This window comes from Moschus berezovskii, chromosome 25 (genome assembly GCF_049115385.1).
Source record: "Moschus berezovskii isolate FMDL1 chromosome 25, NW_MosBer_1.0, whole genome shotgun sequence".
Classification (NCBI taxonomy): domain Eukaryota; kingdom Metazoa; phylum Chordata; class Mammalia; order Artiodactyla; family Moschidae; genus Moschus; species Moschus berezovskii.
Genome location: NC_142484.1, coordinates 22,407,358 through 22,427,992, shown reverse-complemented (window position 1 = coordinate 22,427,992; position 20,635 = coordinate 22,407,358). Strand labels below are relative to the sequence as shown.

Here is a 20,635-nt window from a genome sequence, read left to right as displayed (position 1 = left end):
CTCGGACTCTATCTGGGGTAAGTAACTTCTAGTAACTGTCTTTTGACTTAAAGACAGGTTTTTTTTTTTTTTTTTTTTGTGAGCAAATTACCATTTGAAAAGTTGGCTGTGACTTTTGTGGTCCTGTGGGAACCTCTTTATTTCTGTTCAACTCTCATTTATCCCACACATCAATGTATCCTTCTTATTTTAACAATAAGTGTTTTGTCTTCACCTTCTCTGTTCTAGCCAGGAAATATTGGTTTCTTAGAATTTTAAACTTTTCTAGGTTGGTGAATAAACTCCTTTACAGATGCATACTTATTTCTGTTCATCTCAGAATAATTTTTGAATGTAATAGGATTTGAACAACCTGACTTGCTGTTGAACTAATAGGAGAGTTCATTTACTTTCTCTTAAATCCTGGGCTCCAATTTCCACATCTATAAAAAAGAGTATTGATCCTCAACATTTTCCTTCCAGTCTAAATAACATCTTTTGTTTTCCATAAAGGCAGTCACAGTCTCTATTTAAGCCCCCATTCTTTGGGTAAAAGCCCCATTCATTTATTTATTAAATAAATAAAACAGCATGGTGGAGTTCCCTGCTTAAGCATGAGGGTGCAGCTGTTGGAGATTAAACTCAGGAGGCTGCATTTTCATGTACCAAATACAGATTTTACCATAATCTATACCTTCCTGATGTGTGTCACGTTTTCTCTAGTTCTAAGTGTGGGATCCATGTAGTTCTAGAAAACTGATTGCTGCCACATTAATGCTGGATGTGGGGAAGGGACCCAAACACCAATGAGTCTGATGGATCTGATCTTTCAGGGTTTAGAGGCAGGGAGCATTGAAAGAAGGTAACAGCCTAGGATAAAAGAGAGCAGTTTACAATTGCAAAGTCCATTATTCCATTTCTTCGAATAACCTTCCGAATTGTTACAAGGCAGTTTGTTTCACCTTATTTTAGGCTATCAGAAGTCTTCAAAGGATCTCACCCATTGACATAGGGTCTTCATACCAGAAGGAACTCTTTCTACCACAAAATATTCTAATATTCACTCCTCCCCTACTGCTCCTGCACCCAGATAATAAAATTCCAAACTGTTTACTAAAGCGAGAAATAGTTTCTGGGTGAACCAGTGTTAATGTTGTTGATGTTTAGTTACAGCAGCAGGATTGAGCACACTTTGTAGAGAAGTAGACATGCTTTGATAGTACCTTTCATTTCCAGGTCACCATCTTCATCACAAATAACACTGGATATTGATAAGTATCATAACGGAATACTGTGGGTTCTCATGAAGTTGACTCTCATCTATTCTACTGTTTCTTCCATTTGTCTATTTCACCACCACCATAATGTTTTCCAATTGCCTATATAGTCTTTGTTGACCCTGATATGAGCTTGAATTCCCCTTTATTGTAAAATGTGAATAACTTGGTATCTTTAAAGCATTATGCCATTCTTCAACAATAAAAATATGAGTTGCTCAAACACAGAGTTGATATTTGCCATGATTGCCATAGGATTACATAACTATGAAAGAACAGCATTGGGATCTTTATATTCTGTTGTATTTTGGTCAAATAAACTTCTATGAGAAGAACTAAAGACATAGCATTGCTCTCATTTTTGGAGTCTCTCAAGTTCACGATAGTGAAGAAAACCTGGGTTTGTGCTAGCTTTGTCTCGATGATCTCTCTGCCCTCAGGATCCCATCATGTCCAGGAGGAAATGTTCTGGACCATGACAACCTGTGTATAACAACTTAGTTACAACCTTGCCAAATGAGGATTTTCTTTTGGGGACCATTTTTCTCATTACCATTTCTGTGGATCATTGCAAAACTGCATAAAATTGCACATTTCAAGAATCCAATTCAGTCAGGAACTTGTGGAATGATGGAAAGAGCCTAGTAGGTATCGAAATTGGAGAACATGTGTTTTATATTTTTTCTTTGGCCATGGAGAGCTTTGAGATCTTTCATAAGACTCTTTCATAAGCAACCCGAGTCTTATTTTCCTCCTCTCTAGAATGAGTTATAGTCCTAATGGTAGATTGATAGTCCTAACACAGGAGATACCGCAGCGATTTACACGTACTTTGTGTTCAACAGATATTTAAGAAGACAGTGTTGGGGAAGGATGAACAGAAAAAGACTAAGATGTCGGGGGGTGGGATGGGGAGATCTGTGCTGCTATCAGGAAAATATGAAAAAGTTTAATTGTAGCTGAGGGACATTAAACACATGAATTTACATAATTATGGGAAAGCTATCACCTTTGACTTCTGTCATAAGTAATTTTTTTGGCAAAGCAGTAATTGGAATTTAACTCATAAAATATACATATAAACAAATTTACTAAGACCTATGATTCATGGGGTCGCAAAGAGTCGGACACGACTGAGTGACTGAACTGAACTGAACTGATATGCTTAAAATACAAATATGGATAAATGCATAATAAAATATACTTACACCTTCCTGAATGTAGAACTTGTGGCATTTTCTTCATTCAATTACCAAAAATTTTGTCTTTCTTCTTATGCTTTCCATCCATTATTCTTCAAATTTTTATTGCTTTGATTTTGAAATCCATATAAATCTCTGTCTTTCTCTGAAATTCTTCCTCATGTAATACACATCCCTTTTCTCGAAAACACACCAAATGGTTATTCAGTTTTTGCTAAAGTACATCATCTGCTTCATTTGAATGAAAAAGTGTCCTTTGATAAGCTCTGATTACTTTCTCTAGTTTTTTTTATTCTTACAGAAAAGTCTAAGTTTTGACTTGTACTAAGTCCAAGCATTACGTTATCACTTAATCTCTTCTTAATACACATATTCGGTATCACATTTTTGCCAAAATGGCAAAACAATGACTTTGATGATGACTCGGAAAGTTAGACCCAGCAAATTAAGAGCAGGTCTTCTGACTTCTGGTTTATACTTCTGACAAAAAGACTGAAAGACTTTCTTCCCAAATTTCCCACATTTCAGATCTTGTTTTTCAATATAGAAAGGTAATAACCTGACAATTGGGTTAATTTCTGTATCTTCTGTGGATCTGTTCAGAAACTTGGAACTATTCAGAACCACAGACTGTCAGGTTAGAAGAGAACTAAAGGGCCTATGAGATAGTCTGGTGCTAAAACATCCCGCACTGCCTCTGTCATTTAGTGATATGAAGCTCTCTGTTTCCTGAGGCATCTCATTCTGCTTTACTGCTGTTGGTTGTTAGAAAAAACTTATATTTGCATTCACTGAACTACCTTTCTAAATTTTCATCACTTTGTTTAGTCACTCCTGTTCATTCAGCTGGCATATTGTGACTTGATTTTAGACATATCCACCTTATTTGCCTTCTTTAGGAAATGATGTTGTCTTGTGATTTGTAAAGTGATTATAACCAGAAGAACTGTGATATTTAAAGATTTTTTAAAAATTTACCATTAGAAGTTTGGTTTAGAATGGCTCTTGGGATTCTGGCATTAAAAAAGGTTAATTATTATTATTGTAATCTTGGGATATTAGAACTGAAGTTGCTAATCACAGAAAGTTAAAGTCTCTTGAGAGACTCTCTTGGGTGCTTATTTTATTTATCTCAAGAAAAACTTAGACATCTGACTTAAAGTTTCAGTGAACTAGATACTTGGAAAACTTAAAAAATATTTATAATGTGTTTAATAAGTTTTTAAGATGCTTGTCAAAATGAGATTACTTATATAGATAAAGGTGTATGTACATATTTAAAAAGATATTGAGATAAGATTTATAGACAGTAAACATGTTTAATGGAGAAGGCAATGGCAAGCCACTCCAGTACTCTTGCCTGGAAAATCCCATAGATGGAGGAGCCTGGTAGGCTGCAGTCCATGGGGTCGCTAAGGGTCGGACACGACTGAGCGACTTCACTTTCACTTTTCACTTTCACACATTGGAGAAGGAAATGGCAACCCACTCCAGTGCCTAGAGAATCCCAGGGACGGGGGAGCCTGGTGGGCTTCCGTCTATGGGGTCACACAGAGTCGGATACGACTGAAGTGACTTAGCAGCAGCAGCAGCAAACACGTTTAAGCATATAATTTGTTGAACTTTGACAAATGTACACAGTTACGTAGCCACCATTGCCAGTACAACATTGATTTAACATTCAGTTCAGTTCAGTCGCTCAGTCGTGTCCGACTCTCCGCGACCCCATGAATCACAGCATGCCAGGCCTCCCTGTCCATCACCAACTCCCGGAGTACACTCAAACTCATGTCCACAGAGTCGGTGATGCCATCCAGCCATCTCATTCTCCGTCGTCCCCTTCTCCTCCCGCCCCCAACCTTTCCCAGCATCAGAGTCTTTTCCAGTGAGTCAACTCGTCGCATGAGGTGGCCAAAGTATTGCAGTTTCAGCATTTCATGACCTTTTGCAAATAAATGCTTTTCCCTCCATACCTCAGCACTTGACAACCACTGATGTTTTCTGTCAGAGTAGTTTGAATTTTCTAGAATATTATATAAATGCAATCTTATATTGTTTATGAACCATGTATCTTGATAAGATGTTAATATCCAGAACACATGAGGAACTTATATATTGCAATAACAAATATATATATTTGCTAAATAAATAATATATTATTTATATATATTTATCATTTGCTAAATAAATAATATAACTGTATATAGATTTGCTATCGCAATATATAAGTTCCTCATGAGTTTTGAATATTAACATCTTATCAAGATACATGGTTCATAAATATTTCTCCTGTTGCGTAGATTGCCTTTCACTTTGTTGATTGTTGGTCCTCCCATGGGCTTTTCAGGTTGTTATCTTAGCAATTGTTAACTGTCATTGTGTTGGGGGAGTGTCATTTAGCATGCTAATGAATTATAATGACCATATGATGATGCTCAATATCAAAACTTCCACCAGCTTGGGCCTAGTTAGTTCTAACCGTTGTCTTCTTCTTTGCAACTTCCTCCTGAAATTTAGATAAGAATAGTTGGTTTCCACTTGAGGGAGGGACCAGGTGTATAATTCTGGGATGATAGCCTTGGTAACGACTTGTGTTGGGCTTCTGACTTCAGAACTATAAGATAATAAATTTGTATTCTTTTGAACTGCTAATTTTGTTATGGAAGTATTTGGACACGAAGTAACTTTCAAAATTCTTCTTGATGAATGTCTGATTATGAGTACAGAGTAGAAAATTATATGGATGCTTCATTCCTGGTGATATTATTTTACTTTCTTTTGATCTTTAAACATTTGTCCACTGTTTTATTTTTTGATGGCCTATGTTATTTTATAATATATTATAGTATTTGAATCCATTCTGAAGATATCACTTTTTCTGCTTGCTCTCCCATGAGGGTTTCTTGCCAATTCTTAACGTCTTCATCTTTGTCTATGAAGCTGAATGACCCATGACCAAACTGCTGCTGCTGCTGCTAAGTCACTTCTGTCATGTCCGACTCTGTGCGATCCCATAGACGGCAGCCCACCAGGCTCCCCCATCCCTGGGATTCTCCAGGCAAGATAGTGACCTATTTTGATCTTCGAGATGCCTCTTGTTTTCTCCCTGTTCCCAAGCTCCCTTTTTAGATGCTTGTCCCCATTGCACCTGCTCAGTGGCTGTGTGGACAGAGGGCAATTTACCTCTTGCCATACCCTTCCTCTTGTAAAAAGAGAATTGGGGAAGACTTCATCTCACTTCAGTGAGACCAACCAGACCATTCACTTCAGTGAACCTTTCAAGGAATTTGGATTTAGAATACAGGTAATTTTTACATATCCTAAAATAAAATAGAGAATTCCTTGGCAGTCCAGTGGTTAAGATTTGGCACTTTCATTGTAGTGGGTCCAGGTTCAATCCCTGGTCCAGAAAGTAAGATCCTGCAAGTTGTGCAGCACAGTCAAAAAAATCCATGTAAATTGTATATATATCTCAATATATTTAAATGTATTCAGTATACATGCTTATATGTTGAATATACCTATGATGGATTTTTTTTTTTTTTTGGCCATGCCATACAGCATGTGGGATCTTAGTTCCCTGACCAGGGATCAAACCCGTGCCCACTGCAGTGCAAGTATGGAGTCCTAACCACTGGACTACTAGGGAATTCCCTGAAATATATATTTGCAAATGACTGAGGCAGCCATTATCTTCCATATGCACAGAGAAATGGAAATAAATAGTCTGCAGAGAGAGAAACATGAAACTGGAATGTACTAGTTTGCTGTGATGCTATAGCCAGTTACTACACGGTGGCTTCAACAGTAATGTGTTCTGTTACAGCTCTGGAGACAGAAATCCAAAGTCAGTTTCACTAGGCCTAAACTTGGGTGTTGTCTGGATCATGCCAAGGGCTCTAGGGGAGAAAGAATCCTTTGCTTTGCTTTTTCAGCTTTGAGATGTACATTCCTTGGCCTGTGGCTCCTTCCTCCATCTTCAAAGCTAGCAGCACAGCAACTTCAAATCTCTGCTTCTATGATCACATTACCTCCTTTTGTGTGGTAAAATCTCCCCTCTCCTCTCTCATAAAATGACACTTGTGATGACAGTTAGTACCCACCTGTGTGATTCAAGATCATCGCCCTATCTCAAGATCTTTAATTTGAATCCCTCCTGCAGAATCCCTTTGCCATACACATTTTATATGTTACTTAGATTCACAGGATCAGCAATTAGGTCTGGATATCTTTCAGGGCCATCATTCAGCCTGCTACAAGATATTTGGAAAAAAACAGTAACATAGAGACCAAATGACTCCTGAGAAAGCTAGAGAGAGGTCAGAGATTCTGAGGGAAGTGGGTGTATGCCTTGGATTTTTAAGGAGTTCTAGCTACTAATATTTGTCCTTAGCAGGTCTTGCAGTTTCTTACCTTCTGAGGTTTTATGTGGTATTCTTGATTATTATTATAATAAATACCAATGTTACTTAAGCTAGCTTGATTACTTTTCTGCTTTCATTTTCCCCAACCAAATGCATCCTAGGACACTTATTCTTCTGTAGATGATGACCACTTTGGCCAGTTGCCACAGACGATCAGTCTGGACTCATTGTCAGTTACTGCCTCTGAATAACTGGTTTTCCTTTCAACACATTGCCTCTCACAGTCTGTTTTCACTCATCTGATACTCCTTGGTCTGCAGGTTTTCTAGATAATTAGAACTGGCAGGGAATGCTCTTATCTCAGAAAACATGGATAACTTTTCCTGTTAACTCTGTTTCCCTTAAGTTTCTTTCCATTCTACACTTCATGACACAGTGACGTGCTTGAGTAGGCTAGAGTTCACATATATCTGCATATATATATATATATATATTCAAAACTAGAGATGTAAGATGCTTAATCTCAATGAATCCGAGTTTTCTCAGCTGGGAAAAATATCACATTCTCAAGGTTAAGAGGACTAAATGAGATATATATATATATATATATATATATACATATTGGAATATACTGTACAAATGCTGGGATATGTTATTCCTTTCCTTAGTTTGTTATTATTATTATCTACAGTATCTGGCTGTCAAGGATGGAGCTAATCATCTTGAATAGTCTGCAAAGACCCATAAAAAGTACTTACGTTTAATTACATGTGGTTTCATTACTTGGACCATCGTGGTTGAGACTACATTAACAGAAAGAAAAAGAAGACCCACAGACTATATTCCCCACTTTACAGATAATATGTTAGGTTCAGATAGGTTAAATGTCACCTGATAAAGTGATAGAGAGGGCTTAAAATTTCTGACTCCAGTGTTTTTCATTAATCCATGAAATTCTGTGTGTGAGAAGGTCCAGTAATAGAGTTCAGAGCGTGTTATTTCCTCTGTGGCTGAACTGCCTCCTCTGGACTCTGACCGTAATACTTTGCACCTGGTGTGGCACATGGTTCTTCCGTCTCTGCACACATCTTCGATTTTATGGTCTTCAAGCATGCTTTACTCCACATTGTGTCTAAGGCGTGAAAATGCCATTCTTAGCAAACAAACTTTCAAGGATTCCTGTGGAATTATGTTTCAAGCTTTCCTGGGCAATAAGGATATAATTTTGTTGACTGCATCTCTCAAAACTTCTTTTACCTTTTCATTCCGTAGACTATAAATAAAGGGGTTCAGAAGAGGGATCATCACTGTGGTGAGGACAGCAGTCACTTTGTCAAATTCCAGGGAATGACTCTGGCTGGGTCTCACATACATGAAGATGTTGCTCCCATAGGCAATGGAGACAACAGTGATGTGAGAAGCGCAGGTGGAGAAGGCTTTCTGACGCCCTTGGGCCGAGGGGATGCGCAGGATGGTAGAGATGATGTAGGCATAGGACACGGTGGTGAGCACCAGCGAGGTCAGGAGGATGAGAGAAGACAAGAGGAAGTTTATCATCTCAATAAAATGAGTGTCTATGCAGGCCACCTGCAGCAGAGGGGCGATATCACAGAAGAAGTGATGAATCTCCTTATGGCAGAAGGGCAGCCTGGACACCACAACAGTTGGGCAGAGTACAGACAGGAAGGCCCCCACCCAGCAGCCCAGGACCAGCAGGAGACACACCCTGCTGTTCATGATGATGGTGTAGCGCAGGGGGTTACAGATGGCCACGTAGCGGTCAAAGGACATCACCACCAGCAGGATGAACTCCACTGTCCCCAGGAAGAAAAAGAAGTATGTTTGGCTGATGCAGCCTGCAAAAGATATGATTTTCCTGTTTTCTAGGAGACAGGCTAACAGTTTTGGGGTAACTGATGTAGTGTATAAAATGTCCAAAAAGGCTAAGTTACTGAGGAAGAAGTACATTGGGGTTTGGAGGCGATTATCAGCCCATATTAGGGAAATGATGACACCGTTTCCGGTTAGAGTGAGCATGTAAGTAAACAAGAGGACCATGAAGAGGAAAATCTGAAGCTTCTGGAGAGCAGGGAAGGCAGTCAGGATAAATTCAGTCACTGTGGTCTGATTCTGCACATCCATTGAGTGCAGAGCAAGGTGGGCAGCATGTCCCTGAGAAAATAATAAAGTAAAAAGATCAAGTTCAACTTAAACTTTCAACTGTCAATATCATTGATAATACTTCCCTGGTGGTCCAGTGGTATAGGAGCCACAGGAGACTCGGTTTGATCCCTGGGTTGGGAAGATCCCCCGCAGAAGGGCATGGCAACACACTCTGGTATTTTTGCCTGGAGAATCCCATGAACAGAAGAGCCTGGTGGGCTACAGTCCATGGGGTCACAAAGAGTTAGACACAACTGAAGTGACTTAGCACGCACGAAATATCATTCATAAAATGCAGTAGAAAAACATATGAATAGAATTAAGTGATTTATTTTCACTCTGCCTCTTACCCTTATAAGTGCAGCATCTTAGATAAATTACATGACTTCTTCTAAGCTCAGTATTCTCACATGTAAAATTTTTCTTTGTGTGAAATTGTCTTCATGGTTCCATAAAACTCTAGTCTTAATGATTTTGTTGTTTTTTATACAACAGTCCTTCCCTTTTCTATTTCACTCCTGCTAAACTTCTATTTTCTTAGCTGAGTTCTGTCCCTGTGAAGAGAAATCTACTTCACTGAGATTTCAGTCAGTTTGGAAAATGGAGAGAATGTTAATAAAAGTGGGGTTACTTTTGTCAAAGTTAAGTCAAATTTTCAGGTGTTGTCTAAATCAAAGAGCAGAAAAATAGAAACTAACCAGTACAGTCAAATGAAAGGGAATCTGTAACATCTGTCTTCACTTTTGTTGTTGATATTGAGTACCTGATGGTACCCAAGATTTTTTGATATAATAGGAGTTGAGTTCTCCATCAAGGTGTATAATTTTTCTTTGTTTTTTTCTGTAATGATAGAAAGTTTTATGTCTATACTTTATGTCTATACTCTTAAAGAACAAGGAAGTCAGTTACACATATTCCAAAACATTTTATATATTTTGAAACACATTTTCTTGAAAATGATCAATGTGTGTCTTTTTATTCTTTGCAATTCTATATCTATGGCAGCATCCAGTAGAGTAACTTTCACCTCCCATTTCCCAACTGATTCTTGTAGGTTCTCTCAGAGAGGACTCTGATACCTTATATTCTTCTCAGCCATTTGAAGATAAGGTTATTAATAGTAGCGGAAAAAGTGGGTGCAGATAGACAGTGTTTGAAGCCCTCAACTTAATCTCTCAATACTGTTCAGCTTTGCTGAGCATTTATAGCATGTCTATAAAATACAGTTGACCCACTCCTTTGGTGTATAATTTAGTGGCTAATTCTTTAGTTTTAAGTGAAAGCAAAGCAAATATAAACCAGTGCTGGGTACTTTATAGTGGCTCAGTGGTAAAAGAATTGGCCTGCCAGTGAAGGAGACACCAGAGACACAGATTCGATCTCTGGGTCGGGAAGATCCCTTGGAGGAGGAAATGGCAACCCACTCCAGTATTCTTGCCTGGGAAATCTATGGACAGAGGAGCCTGATGGGCTACAGTCCAGGAGGTTGCAATGAGTCCGACATGACTGAAGTTACGGAGCATGCACTCACACATAGATGACTGTGCAATAGATATACTTACATCATATTGGTTGCAGCACAGTTGGGATTTTCTTCACTCAAATATGTTAAGAACCATGAACTTTGGCTATTCCTACTGCTTTCTGTCCATTTTCTTTAAATTCTCTTACTGCTTCTATTTGAATTCCATGTAACTCCAGACACGACTGAACAACTTCACTTTCACGCATTGGAGAAGGAAATGGCAACCCACTCCAGCGTTCTTGCCTGGAGAATCCCAGGGACGGGGGAGCCTGGTGGGCTGCCGTCTATGGGGTCGCACAGAGTTGGACAAGACTGAAGCGACTTAGCAGAAGCAGCGGCAGCAGCAGCAGCTTTTCTGTATGATAACACATCCCCTTTTATGAAACCACATCAAATGGTTTTTCAGTTTTTGCTGAAGTACTTCATCTTCTTCACAGAAACAAACCGATAAAACATAACCTGTCTTTTTATAAACTCTGATTACTTTTCCCAATTCTTTTTCTTATTCCTGCAGAAAAAAATCTGTCTTGACTTACACTAAGATTAATTCCAAGTGTTATATTATCATTTAATCTTATATTTTATACATTCAGTGAATCTTAATCTTAGAATGTTTCTCTAGGTTTTAAATAGTATGTATTTTGAATCACATTTCCCCCTCTCCCCCCAAAAAAAGCCAGAATGGTGAGTTTTGGTGATGACTCAAGAAATCAAACCCAATGAATTAAGAGCAGGTCCTCCGACTTCTAGCTTAGATCTCTGGCAAGAAGACTGAAAGATTTTCTGACTGAAATCTTTTCAAGTTTCAGGTCTTTTTTTTTCACTTATAGACATGTAAGTTTATGTTTGTTCTAATAATTTCTGTGTCTTCTGTGCATCCGTTCAGAAACTTGGAGCTATTCAGAATTATAGACTATCAGATTAGAGGAGAACTAAAGGGCATATGAGATAGTCTGGTGCTAAAATAATCTGTAATGTCTCTGTTGCCTAATCATGTGAAACTCACTGTTTCTTAAAGGACCTCATTCTACTTTACTGGTCCTGATTGTTAGAAAATTTCATATTTGTTTTGACTGAACTATCTCTCTGAAGTTTCATCTTTTATTTTTGTCACTCCTGTTCATTCATCACTCATATTGTAACTTGATTTCAGATATATCCACCTAATTTACTTTCTCCTGGAAGTAATACTACTTTGTGCATATTAATGTGGTTATGACTGGATGAATGTGATATTTAATGATTCTTTAATTTACTTTTGAAAGTTTGCTTTAGAATGGCTCTTGGGATTCTAGCATAAAATAAGTTTAATTATAACTAGTGCAGTCCCAGGATGTTAGAAGTGAAGTAACTAGTCACAGAAAGTTAAGGTCCCCTAGGAGACTCTCCTGGGTGTTTATTTTATTTATTTAAAGAAAAACTTATAGCTCTGCTTCAAGCCTCTGGAAACTAAAAATTTGGATAATTTAAATTAAAAAAATGTTCATCATATATTACGATAAACTGCTTTTCAAACTGAAACTATTTACATAGATATATGCCTATGTACATATTTTAAAAAACCTATAAATTGACTATACTTCAATAAAAAGCAATTTTTATTGGGGAAAATATTTTATTGAGCTATTATTTATAGACAATAGGTAAACTTAAACATATAACTTTTTGAGTTTTGACAAATGTATGCATTCATGTAGCCACCACCACCAGTAGATCAGTGGTGTGAGGTATTTAACATTACCTTAAACATTTATGTATTTTTGAAGTAAATTGCTGTCCTTTCACCTTCTTATCCCTTGACAACCATGGATTTGCTTTCTGTCAGTGTAAGTTTGAATTTCTAGGCTAATGTGTGAATTCTATATTACAACATATAATTTTGATTTGTTCCACTTAATCTGATGCTTTGAAATCAATTTGAGTGTTTCGGGCATGAGTAGTTTCCTCCTTTGCGGTATTTGAAGATTTATGTACGCTACAGATTGTGTAGCTATATGAGCTTATATATTCACCACATGATAGACACTTGAATTGTCTTCAATTATTAGTTATTATGAATTAAGTTTCTCTGAACATTTGAGTTTATGCTTTTGGTGAATTTATGTTTTCATTTCTCTTGGACATGTTCCGAGGAATAGAATTGCTCTATTGTTTGGTAAGTATATGTTTAACTGTACCAGAAGCTGACAAAATGTTTTCCAGAGTTGATGTATTGTTTTCCTTTCTGCTAGCCATGTGTGTGAGTACTGTAGTTCCACATCCTTGCTAATACTTGATGTTGTAAATCTTTATTTTTACCCATTAGATCATATATAGTGGAATCATCTACTTAATTTTTGCTTTAGCTTTATTGAGGAATACTTGACAAAATTGCATATAAAGTGTGCTATGTGATGATATGACACATGTGCATTTGTGAAAAGACCATCAGAGAGGTTAAGTATTAACACATCCTTCACCTTGCATGCCTGCTTTATTGCTTCAGTCGTGTCTGACTCTGTGTGATGGACCATAGTCCAGGCTCCTCTGCCCATGGGATTCTCCAGGCAAGAATACTGGAGTGGGTTGCCATGCCCTCCTTCAGGGGATCTTCTGACCCAGGGATCGAACCCATGTCTCTTAAGTCTCCTGTGTTGGCAGGCAGGTTCTTTACCACTAGTGCCACCTGGGAAGATACCTCCTTCACCTTACATAGTTACAGTTATTTATTTATTATTTTTTTTTGGCGAGAGTGCTTAAGATCTCCCTTCTTAGTAAATTTCAAGCATGCAGTACAGTGTTATTAACTATAGTCACCTTGCTGTACATTAGATAACTGGAGCTTATTTGTCTTGTAACTGAAGGTTTCTGGCCTTTGACCAGCTTCTCTCCATCTCCCTTTTCCCCTCAGGTCCTGTTCACCACCATTCTACTCTTTGCTTCTGTGAGCTAGATTTTTAAAATTCTGTATAAAACTGAGATCATGCAGTTTTTTATTTTTCTCTTTCTGGCAAATTTCACTTAGCATTTAGCATGTCCTCTAGTTTCATCTATGTAGTGGCAAATGTCAGGATTTTCTTTTCTAAGGGTGAATAAATAATATACCATTGCATCCACATATGTTTCATCTTTTCTCTCTGTTCATTCATCATTGGACTCTTAGCTGTTTCCATATCTTTACTATTTTGAATATTGATACCATGGATATGGGAGTCCAGGTATCTCTTCGAGATGCTGATTTCATTTCCATAGGGTATATACCCAGAAGTGATTGGGTATCATAATTGGTAATCATACTCATCTTATGATTGTTCTATTTTTAATTTTTTTCAGGAAACTTCACATCGTTTTCTATAGTACGTGTATCCATTTACATTCCCACCACCAATGCACAAAGCTTCCCTTTTTTCCACATCCTTGTCAAGGCACTGTATGCTCTGATTCTCAAATGATATTAGTGACTTCAGCAGGGCACACTTAGGCAGACTAAATCTTTATAAAGTCCTGTGACGTCACATAGAGGTAATTTGGACCATGAAATCACCGGAGGCTATCTTCAGGTGTATTCTTTAATTTATTTTTATTTTTGACTGTGCCAGGTCTTTGCTGCTGTGCTTGGGTTTTCTCGATTGCAGCAAGCAGGGGCTGCTTTTGAGTTGCTGTGTGCCAGACTTCTGGCTGCAGTGGCTTGTCTTGTTGCAGAGCACGTGCTCTAGGGTGCACGGGCTCAGTAGTTGTGGTGCATGGGCTTAGTTACTCCGTCTTCCCAGACAAGGGATTGAACTCAAGTCTCCTGCATTGGCAGGTGGATTCTTAACCACTGATCCACCAGGGAAGTCCCTTTAGATTCTCTCTTGGTGTGCTGCTTTGCACATTGAACTCCAGTATATCAGATTGTACTTCATAAATAATCACAAAAAATATCATACTTTCAAAAGTTTACAGAATTGTCACTTGAGGTAGAACTCTGCATATCATGATAATCATTCTTTGTTGATGACTTTTATATTAGTTTCAATTCTACTTTGTAGCTACGATTTATTAACATTGGTTGGATATGGGGTCTAGAGTCCTGGATTAATTACTGTATTCTTTAGTAGCTCAGCTGGTAAGGAATCCGTCTGCAATGCAGGAGGCCCTGGTTTGATTCCTGGGTCAGAAAGATATGCTGGAGAAGGGATAGGCTACCCACTCCAGTATTCTTGGACTTCCCTGGTGGCTCAGCTGGTAAAGAATCTGCCTGCAATGTGTGACATCTGGGTTCGATCCCTGGGTTGGGAAGATCTCTTGGAGAAGGGAACAGCTACCCACTCCAGTATTCTGGCTTGGAGAATTCCACGGACTGTATAGTCCATGGGTTCGCAAAGGATTGGACACAACTGAGCAAGCTTCACTTTTAGTTACAATGGTTATTTCAGAACTTCATTGCTAACGTCAGTTGGAGATAGTCTGAAAATAGTAAATGTTGCAGTCAGTTTGGTTTGTTTTAATACATTTCCCTCAGGATTAATTTTAAAACTTATGGGGAAAAAAAGGAATTCCTTAGAGTGTTTAACTATAATAATAAGGCAGAAAATAATTGGGATTTTAAAAGAAAGTTTTAGGTATTTTTGTTCCTTCTTCTAAAATGGACATCAACTTTAAGAATATGACCTGAGTTTAACAGATTGAATAAAATAATTTCCTATTTATGTACCAAATACCAAATATGGGATTCACTTCTTAGGTTCCAGTGCATTAGTATAGAGATAACTTTAGTCTCTTCAGAAAAATTCCCATTCCAATATTTTAAAATTAAAACATATACATTCCAGGCATAGAAAATGCAGAACATAGAGTGTTAAAAAATGTCACCTAAAGCATCACTCAAATTAATCAGCATTGATTATTTGGAATATCTTCTTTCAGCCTTTAAGAAATTTTCATGTGTGTGATAACTATGAATGAATAAAAGAATTTTGAAACTTCCTATTCTATTTAGTCTCATATTTACTCATAGGCTTTCTCTAGTGAAAGTGTAAGTGCCTTTCTCTTTCCATTTGAACATAGCCCCTCCTCCAGGCTTCCACTGTATAAACTAAATGGGATATAAGTCTTCTTAAGTCAGGAAGACCATCCTGGACATTTTTAAATGCATGAGTGAAATTAGATACTGCTACATGAATCCAATTATTACTAGGATGTCAAAACCATAAATGGGAAAAAAAAACTGTCACCATAAATAAAAAGCCTCTTGATGAGGGTGAAAGAGGAGAGTGAAAAAGCTGGCTTAAAACTCAACATTCAAAGAGCAAAGATCATGACATCTGGTCCTATCATTTTATGGCAAATAGATGGGGAAAAAGTGGAAACAGTGGCAGTACTTTATTTTCTTGGGCTCCAAAATCATTGTGGATGGTGTCTGCAGCCACAAAATTAAAAGATGTTAGCTCCTTGGAAGAAAAGCTATGACAGACCTAGACAGTGTATTACAAAGCAGAGACATTACTTTGCCGACAAAGGTCCATATAGTCAAAGCTATTGTTTTTTTCAGTAGTCATATATGGATGTGAGAGTTGGACCATAAAGAGGGCTGAGAGCCAAAAAATTGATGCTTTTGAACTGTGGTGCTTGGGAAGACTCTTGAGAGTCCCTTGGACTGCAAGGAGATCAAATCAGTCAATCCTAAAGGAAATCTACCTTGAATATTCATTGGAAGGACTGATGCTGAAGCTGAAGCTCCAATATTTTGGCAACCTGATGTGAAGAGCTGACTCATTGGAAAGGACCCTGATGCTGGGAAAGATTGAGGGCAGGAGGAGAAGAGGTGACAGAGGATGAGATGGTTGGATGGTGTCACTGACTCAATGGACATGAGTTTGAGCAAACTCTGGGAGATGGTGAAGGACAGGGAAGCCTGGTATGCTGCAGTCCATGGGGTCACAAACAGTTGGACATGACTTAGCGACTGAACAACAGCAACAACAAGTAAATAATTTCAACACAGGCTTTTAGTGTACAGGATAGAAGCTTGTGTTTAGAAAACTGATCTCTAAGAAATTTGGGGTAATTGTCTAACAGCTCTCTTAGAACAATGATGAAATGTTGAAAATATGGTGGGAAACATAGAGAGAAAAGACATTTAAAAATGATTGATTTTATAACTGGCAAGGCCTTAGATAACTTAATATTTCCAATTATCACAAAATTGCATGAGAAAATCTAGTAAATGGGAGCCGTTTAGTAAATTTGTAATGAATTTCACCAGATCTCTTTGGGTGTAGAGTGCAAGCAAAATATAATAGGATTTAAAAGGTGGGCAGCTCCAAAGCAGAAATAAAAATCTAAATAGGATTTGAGGAAGAAGTAATAAAAATAGGGCTTTTCTGATGACAGAGTATTCAGTATAGCACAAATTTATCTGCAGTTCCTTATTAGATCTATTATCTTTTCATACCAGATGGATTAAAAGTGTTCTGGTAACTGGTGCTGTCATGGACCTTTGGCATCAAACTCATAAGTAGATAATGACTCTGCTCACTTCTGTTTGCATGCTCTGCATGAACAGTACCTAAATGGATTCTTTAAGCCAGGGATTTAATAACATAGGTATTATTGATACCGGAGAGAATAAAGCTAATTTTATGTGTGAACAAAAATGCAGTTTTATATTCCTTTTATTGAGATATGCAAAGACATAATTAATACAATCTGCATATTATGATGCATTAATAGCCTATAGCCAATACTCTGTGATGGCCTATATGGAAAAAGAATCTAAAAAAGAGTGGCTATCTATATGTGTGACTTCCCTCATGGCTCAGTGGTAAAGAATCCTCCTGCCAATGCAGGAGAGGAGGGTTTGATTCCTGGGTCTGGTAGATCCCCTGGAGGAGGGCATGGCAACCCACTCCAGTATTCTTGCCTGGAAAATACCATGGACAAGGGATCCTGGGGGGCTATAGTCTGTGGGGCTGCAAAGAGCTGGACACGACTGAGCAACGAAGTAACAATATACGTATAACGAAGTCATTTTGCTGTACACCTGAAACTAACACATTGTAAACCAACTCTACTCCAATAAAAATTAAAAAAAGACTGCCAGGCACACATCTTTAGTTGAAAATTTTGGGTTTATTATTCACTGCCTATGAGAAAGAGCTCACACTTCGGAGAATGTGGACTGTCTCAGTGAAACAATGAACCTAAGGAAGTGGGGGCTTGTTCTGGATTGGGTATTATCAGAAAGATGTGGCAATTCTAGCATTGGGTAGCTCAGTCAATCTTTTCTGCAATGAGGGTAGACAGAGTGAGATGTGATTGGTATGTGAAAGATGTAATTGGTAAAGAGGTAGCAGTCATTCCATTTGGCAACAAAGGAGGATGTCTAGTATTTTGTGTTGCATAGTGACCTGATGTGAAATAGATGTTTTGTCAACTTTTGTCCAGCAAGTGAAAAGCATGATGATATGAAAGCGTTGTATCAGTTTGCAGTAACACTGAGACCTATTTGTGAATGTCAGATGAGTTCTGGGTCAGGGATTGATTTTTTTCTTAAATATTATTATTCATATAATCCTCCTTACTATGGCAGTGTGAGGCTCCCTTCTCTAGGACAAATCTGCTTCGATTCATAAGATTACATTTATTTGTTGAGCCCCTTGGGCTTCTTATCTTCTAAGATACTCAGCAACAGGGTCAGAACTTCCAGCATCTCAGGGCTGATGAAAGCTTCCTTTTCTATCTCAACAATCTCTCCATGTGAAAACAATGTTACTTTTACGAAAATCATCTCATTTTGTAGCCACAAGTGCCTTGTAAGATAAACAGAGCAGAAGTTCTTGCCTCCATTTTACAGATGATCAAGTGTCAGCTTAAAGAAGTAACTTACCGAAGTCCATTGAAATTAGTGCCTGAACAAATGTTAGACATCAGCTCTTAGAACTCAGAGTCTGGAATGTTTCTGCCTTTCTACATTAATTTATGCAAAGGACTAAGGAGCCAAAGAGTCCTTATTTATTGCTGGTTTTCCATAGCAAGATCATAATGCTTGACTCTTGGTGATGTGTGAAGCTTTCTCATCCTGCCTCTGGATTTCGAGACTTCAGTCACGATTCTGTCATTCTTCACACAGAGCAAAGTGACATATAGAGGAAGCACGTCTTAGGTGTCCTGAAACTGTTGAGTGTTATGTTCCTTTGGAATGTGGTAGAACTGTCCTGCTAACTGACTCTCTCAAGACTTCCTTTACCTTTTCGTTCCCCAAGCTGTAAATGAAGGGGTTCAGAAGAGGAGTCACTACGGTAATGAGGACAGTGGCTATCTTGTCAAATTCCAGGGAGAGGTTCTGATTGGGTCTCACGTACACAAAGATGTTGCTCCCATAGGCAATGGAGACAACAGTGATGTGAGAAGCGCAGGTGGAGAAGGCTTTCTGACGCCCTTGGGCTGAGGGGATGTGCAGGATGGTAGAGATGATGTAGGTGTAGGACACGGTGGTGATCACCAGCGAGGTCAGGAGGATGAGAGAAGACAAGAGGAAGCTTATCATCTCAATGAAATAGGTTTCTATGCAGGCTGCCTGCAGTAAAGGGGCGATGTCGCAGAAGAAGTGACTAATTTCTGCAGTGCAGTATGGCAGCCTGGACACCACAATAGTTGGGCAGAGCACGGACAAGAAGGCCCCCACCCAGCAGCCCAGGACCAGCAGGAGACATACCCTGCCATTCATGATGATGGTGTAGCGCAGGGGGTTACAGATGGCCACATAGCGGTCAAAGGACATCACCACCAGCAAGATGAACTCCACTGTCCCCAGGAAGAAAAAGAAGTATGTTTGGCTGATGCAGCCTGCAAAAGATATGGTTTTCTCCTCCTCTAAGAGGCAAGCTAGCAACTTTGGAGCAATAGTAGTTGTGAATAAAATGTCCAAAAATGACAGATTACTAAGGAAGAAGTACATTGGTGTTTAGAGACGATTATCGGTCCATATTAAGGAAATGATGACAATGTTTCCTGTTATGGTGAGCATATAAATTAGCAGGAGAATGACAAAAAGCAATGTCTGAAGCCCCTGGACAGCAGGAAAAGGGATAAGCGTGAATTCAGTGATGGTGGTCTGGTTTCTTGTGGCCATTTCTGTGTGGTAGGAGAAGAAACAAAGGCGGTTAGAACAGTTTAAGAACTCTGTGAATTCCTTAAACTTTAACTCTTTGATTTTTATTTGATGTATTTCTTTTCTCTTTATTTCATTCCTTTTATTCAAACTAGCTGAAATATATAATTAACTGAAAATTACTCAACTTATTTGATCATACAATTCAAGAATAAAAAAATAGGGACTTCCTTGGTGGTCCAGTGGCTGAGACTCCCTTGCTCCTATTGGAGGGGGTCCAGGTTCATTCCTGTTCAGGGAACTAGATCCCACATGTTACAGCTAAAACCCAGCACAACCAAATATATTGTTGCTGCTTAGTTGCTAAGTCGTGTCCAGCTCTTTTGTGACCCCCATAAACTGTAGCCTGGAAGGCTCCTCTGTTCATGTTCATGGGATTTCCCAGGCAAGAATACTAGAGTGGGTTGCCATTTCCTTCTCCAGGGGATCTTCCTGACCCAGGGATCGAACCCACATCTCCTGCATTGACAGGCGGATTTTTTTTTTTTTTTACACTGACTGAGCCACCAGGGAAGCCCTTCCATGAGTAATAAAAATGTGAAAATATTAATATGAAGTGGAGATGTGAAAACTCAGATTTGTCCTGCATCTGCCTGACTTCTGTCTACAATAAAACTTTTGATAGTGTAAAGACCGTAAAGCTATTTGACCTTGTAAGTCATGAGTCTTCTAGCATATGCTACTACCACATAATAAAATGGAAGATAAACACACACATTCGTATACCCTGTGTGCAATTCAAAACTGACCCCATAATTCTCGGCACGTGTTTTGTATATTTAGACATAGAAAGAACCTTAACTTTTCAGAATTGTATTCGTTTGATTCCTTCTCAATGCTGCATGATGCACTATTTTCTTGAAAAGCTTTACAGTTCAAGGGCTACTTGTCCAAACTTGTCATATCTTCCTCTCCAAAAAGTCAAACTATCTATGCTTAGAATCCTTCCTTTGTGGAAAACATGCAAGTTGCTTATTCATGTATCTTGTTTC

At 38.4% G+C, this 20,635-nt stretch overlaps 1 protein-coding gene and 1 pseudogene across 1 annotated transcript; both read right to left on the bottom strand.

The window, feature by feature from the left end:
• Positions 1-8,016: 8,016 nt before the first annotated feature.
• On the bottom strand, positions 8,017-8,964 carry LOC129548988 (olfactory receptor 6M1-like). Its single transcript, XM_055415988.2, has one exon. It carries the CDS (start codon positions 8,962-8,964, stop codon positions 8,017-8,019), a length of 948 nt encoding a protein of 315 aa, XP_055271963.2.
• Positions 8,965-18,656: 9,692 nt separating this feature from the next.
• On the bottom strand, positions 18,657-19,604 carry LOC129548364 (olfactory receptor 6M1-like; annotated as a pseudogene).
• Between the last annotated feature and the right edge of the window lie 1,031 nt (positions 19,605-20,635).

Bases quoted from the DNA above. Each gene is read 5' to 3' on its own strand.
- LOC129548988 (XM_055415988.2), bottom strand. From the start codon at position 8,964: ATGGATGTGCAGAATCAGACCACAGTGACTGAATTTATCCTGACTGCC.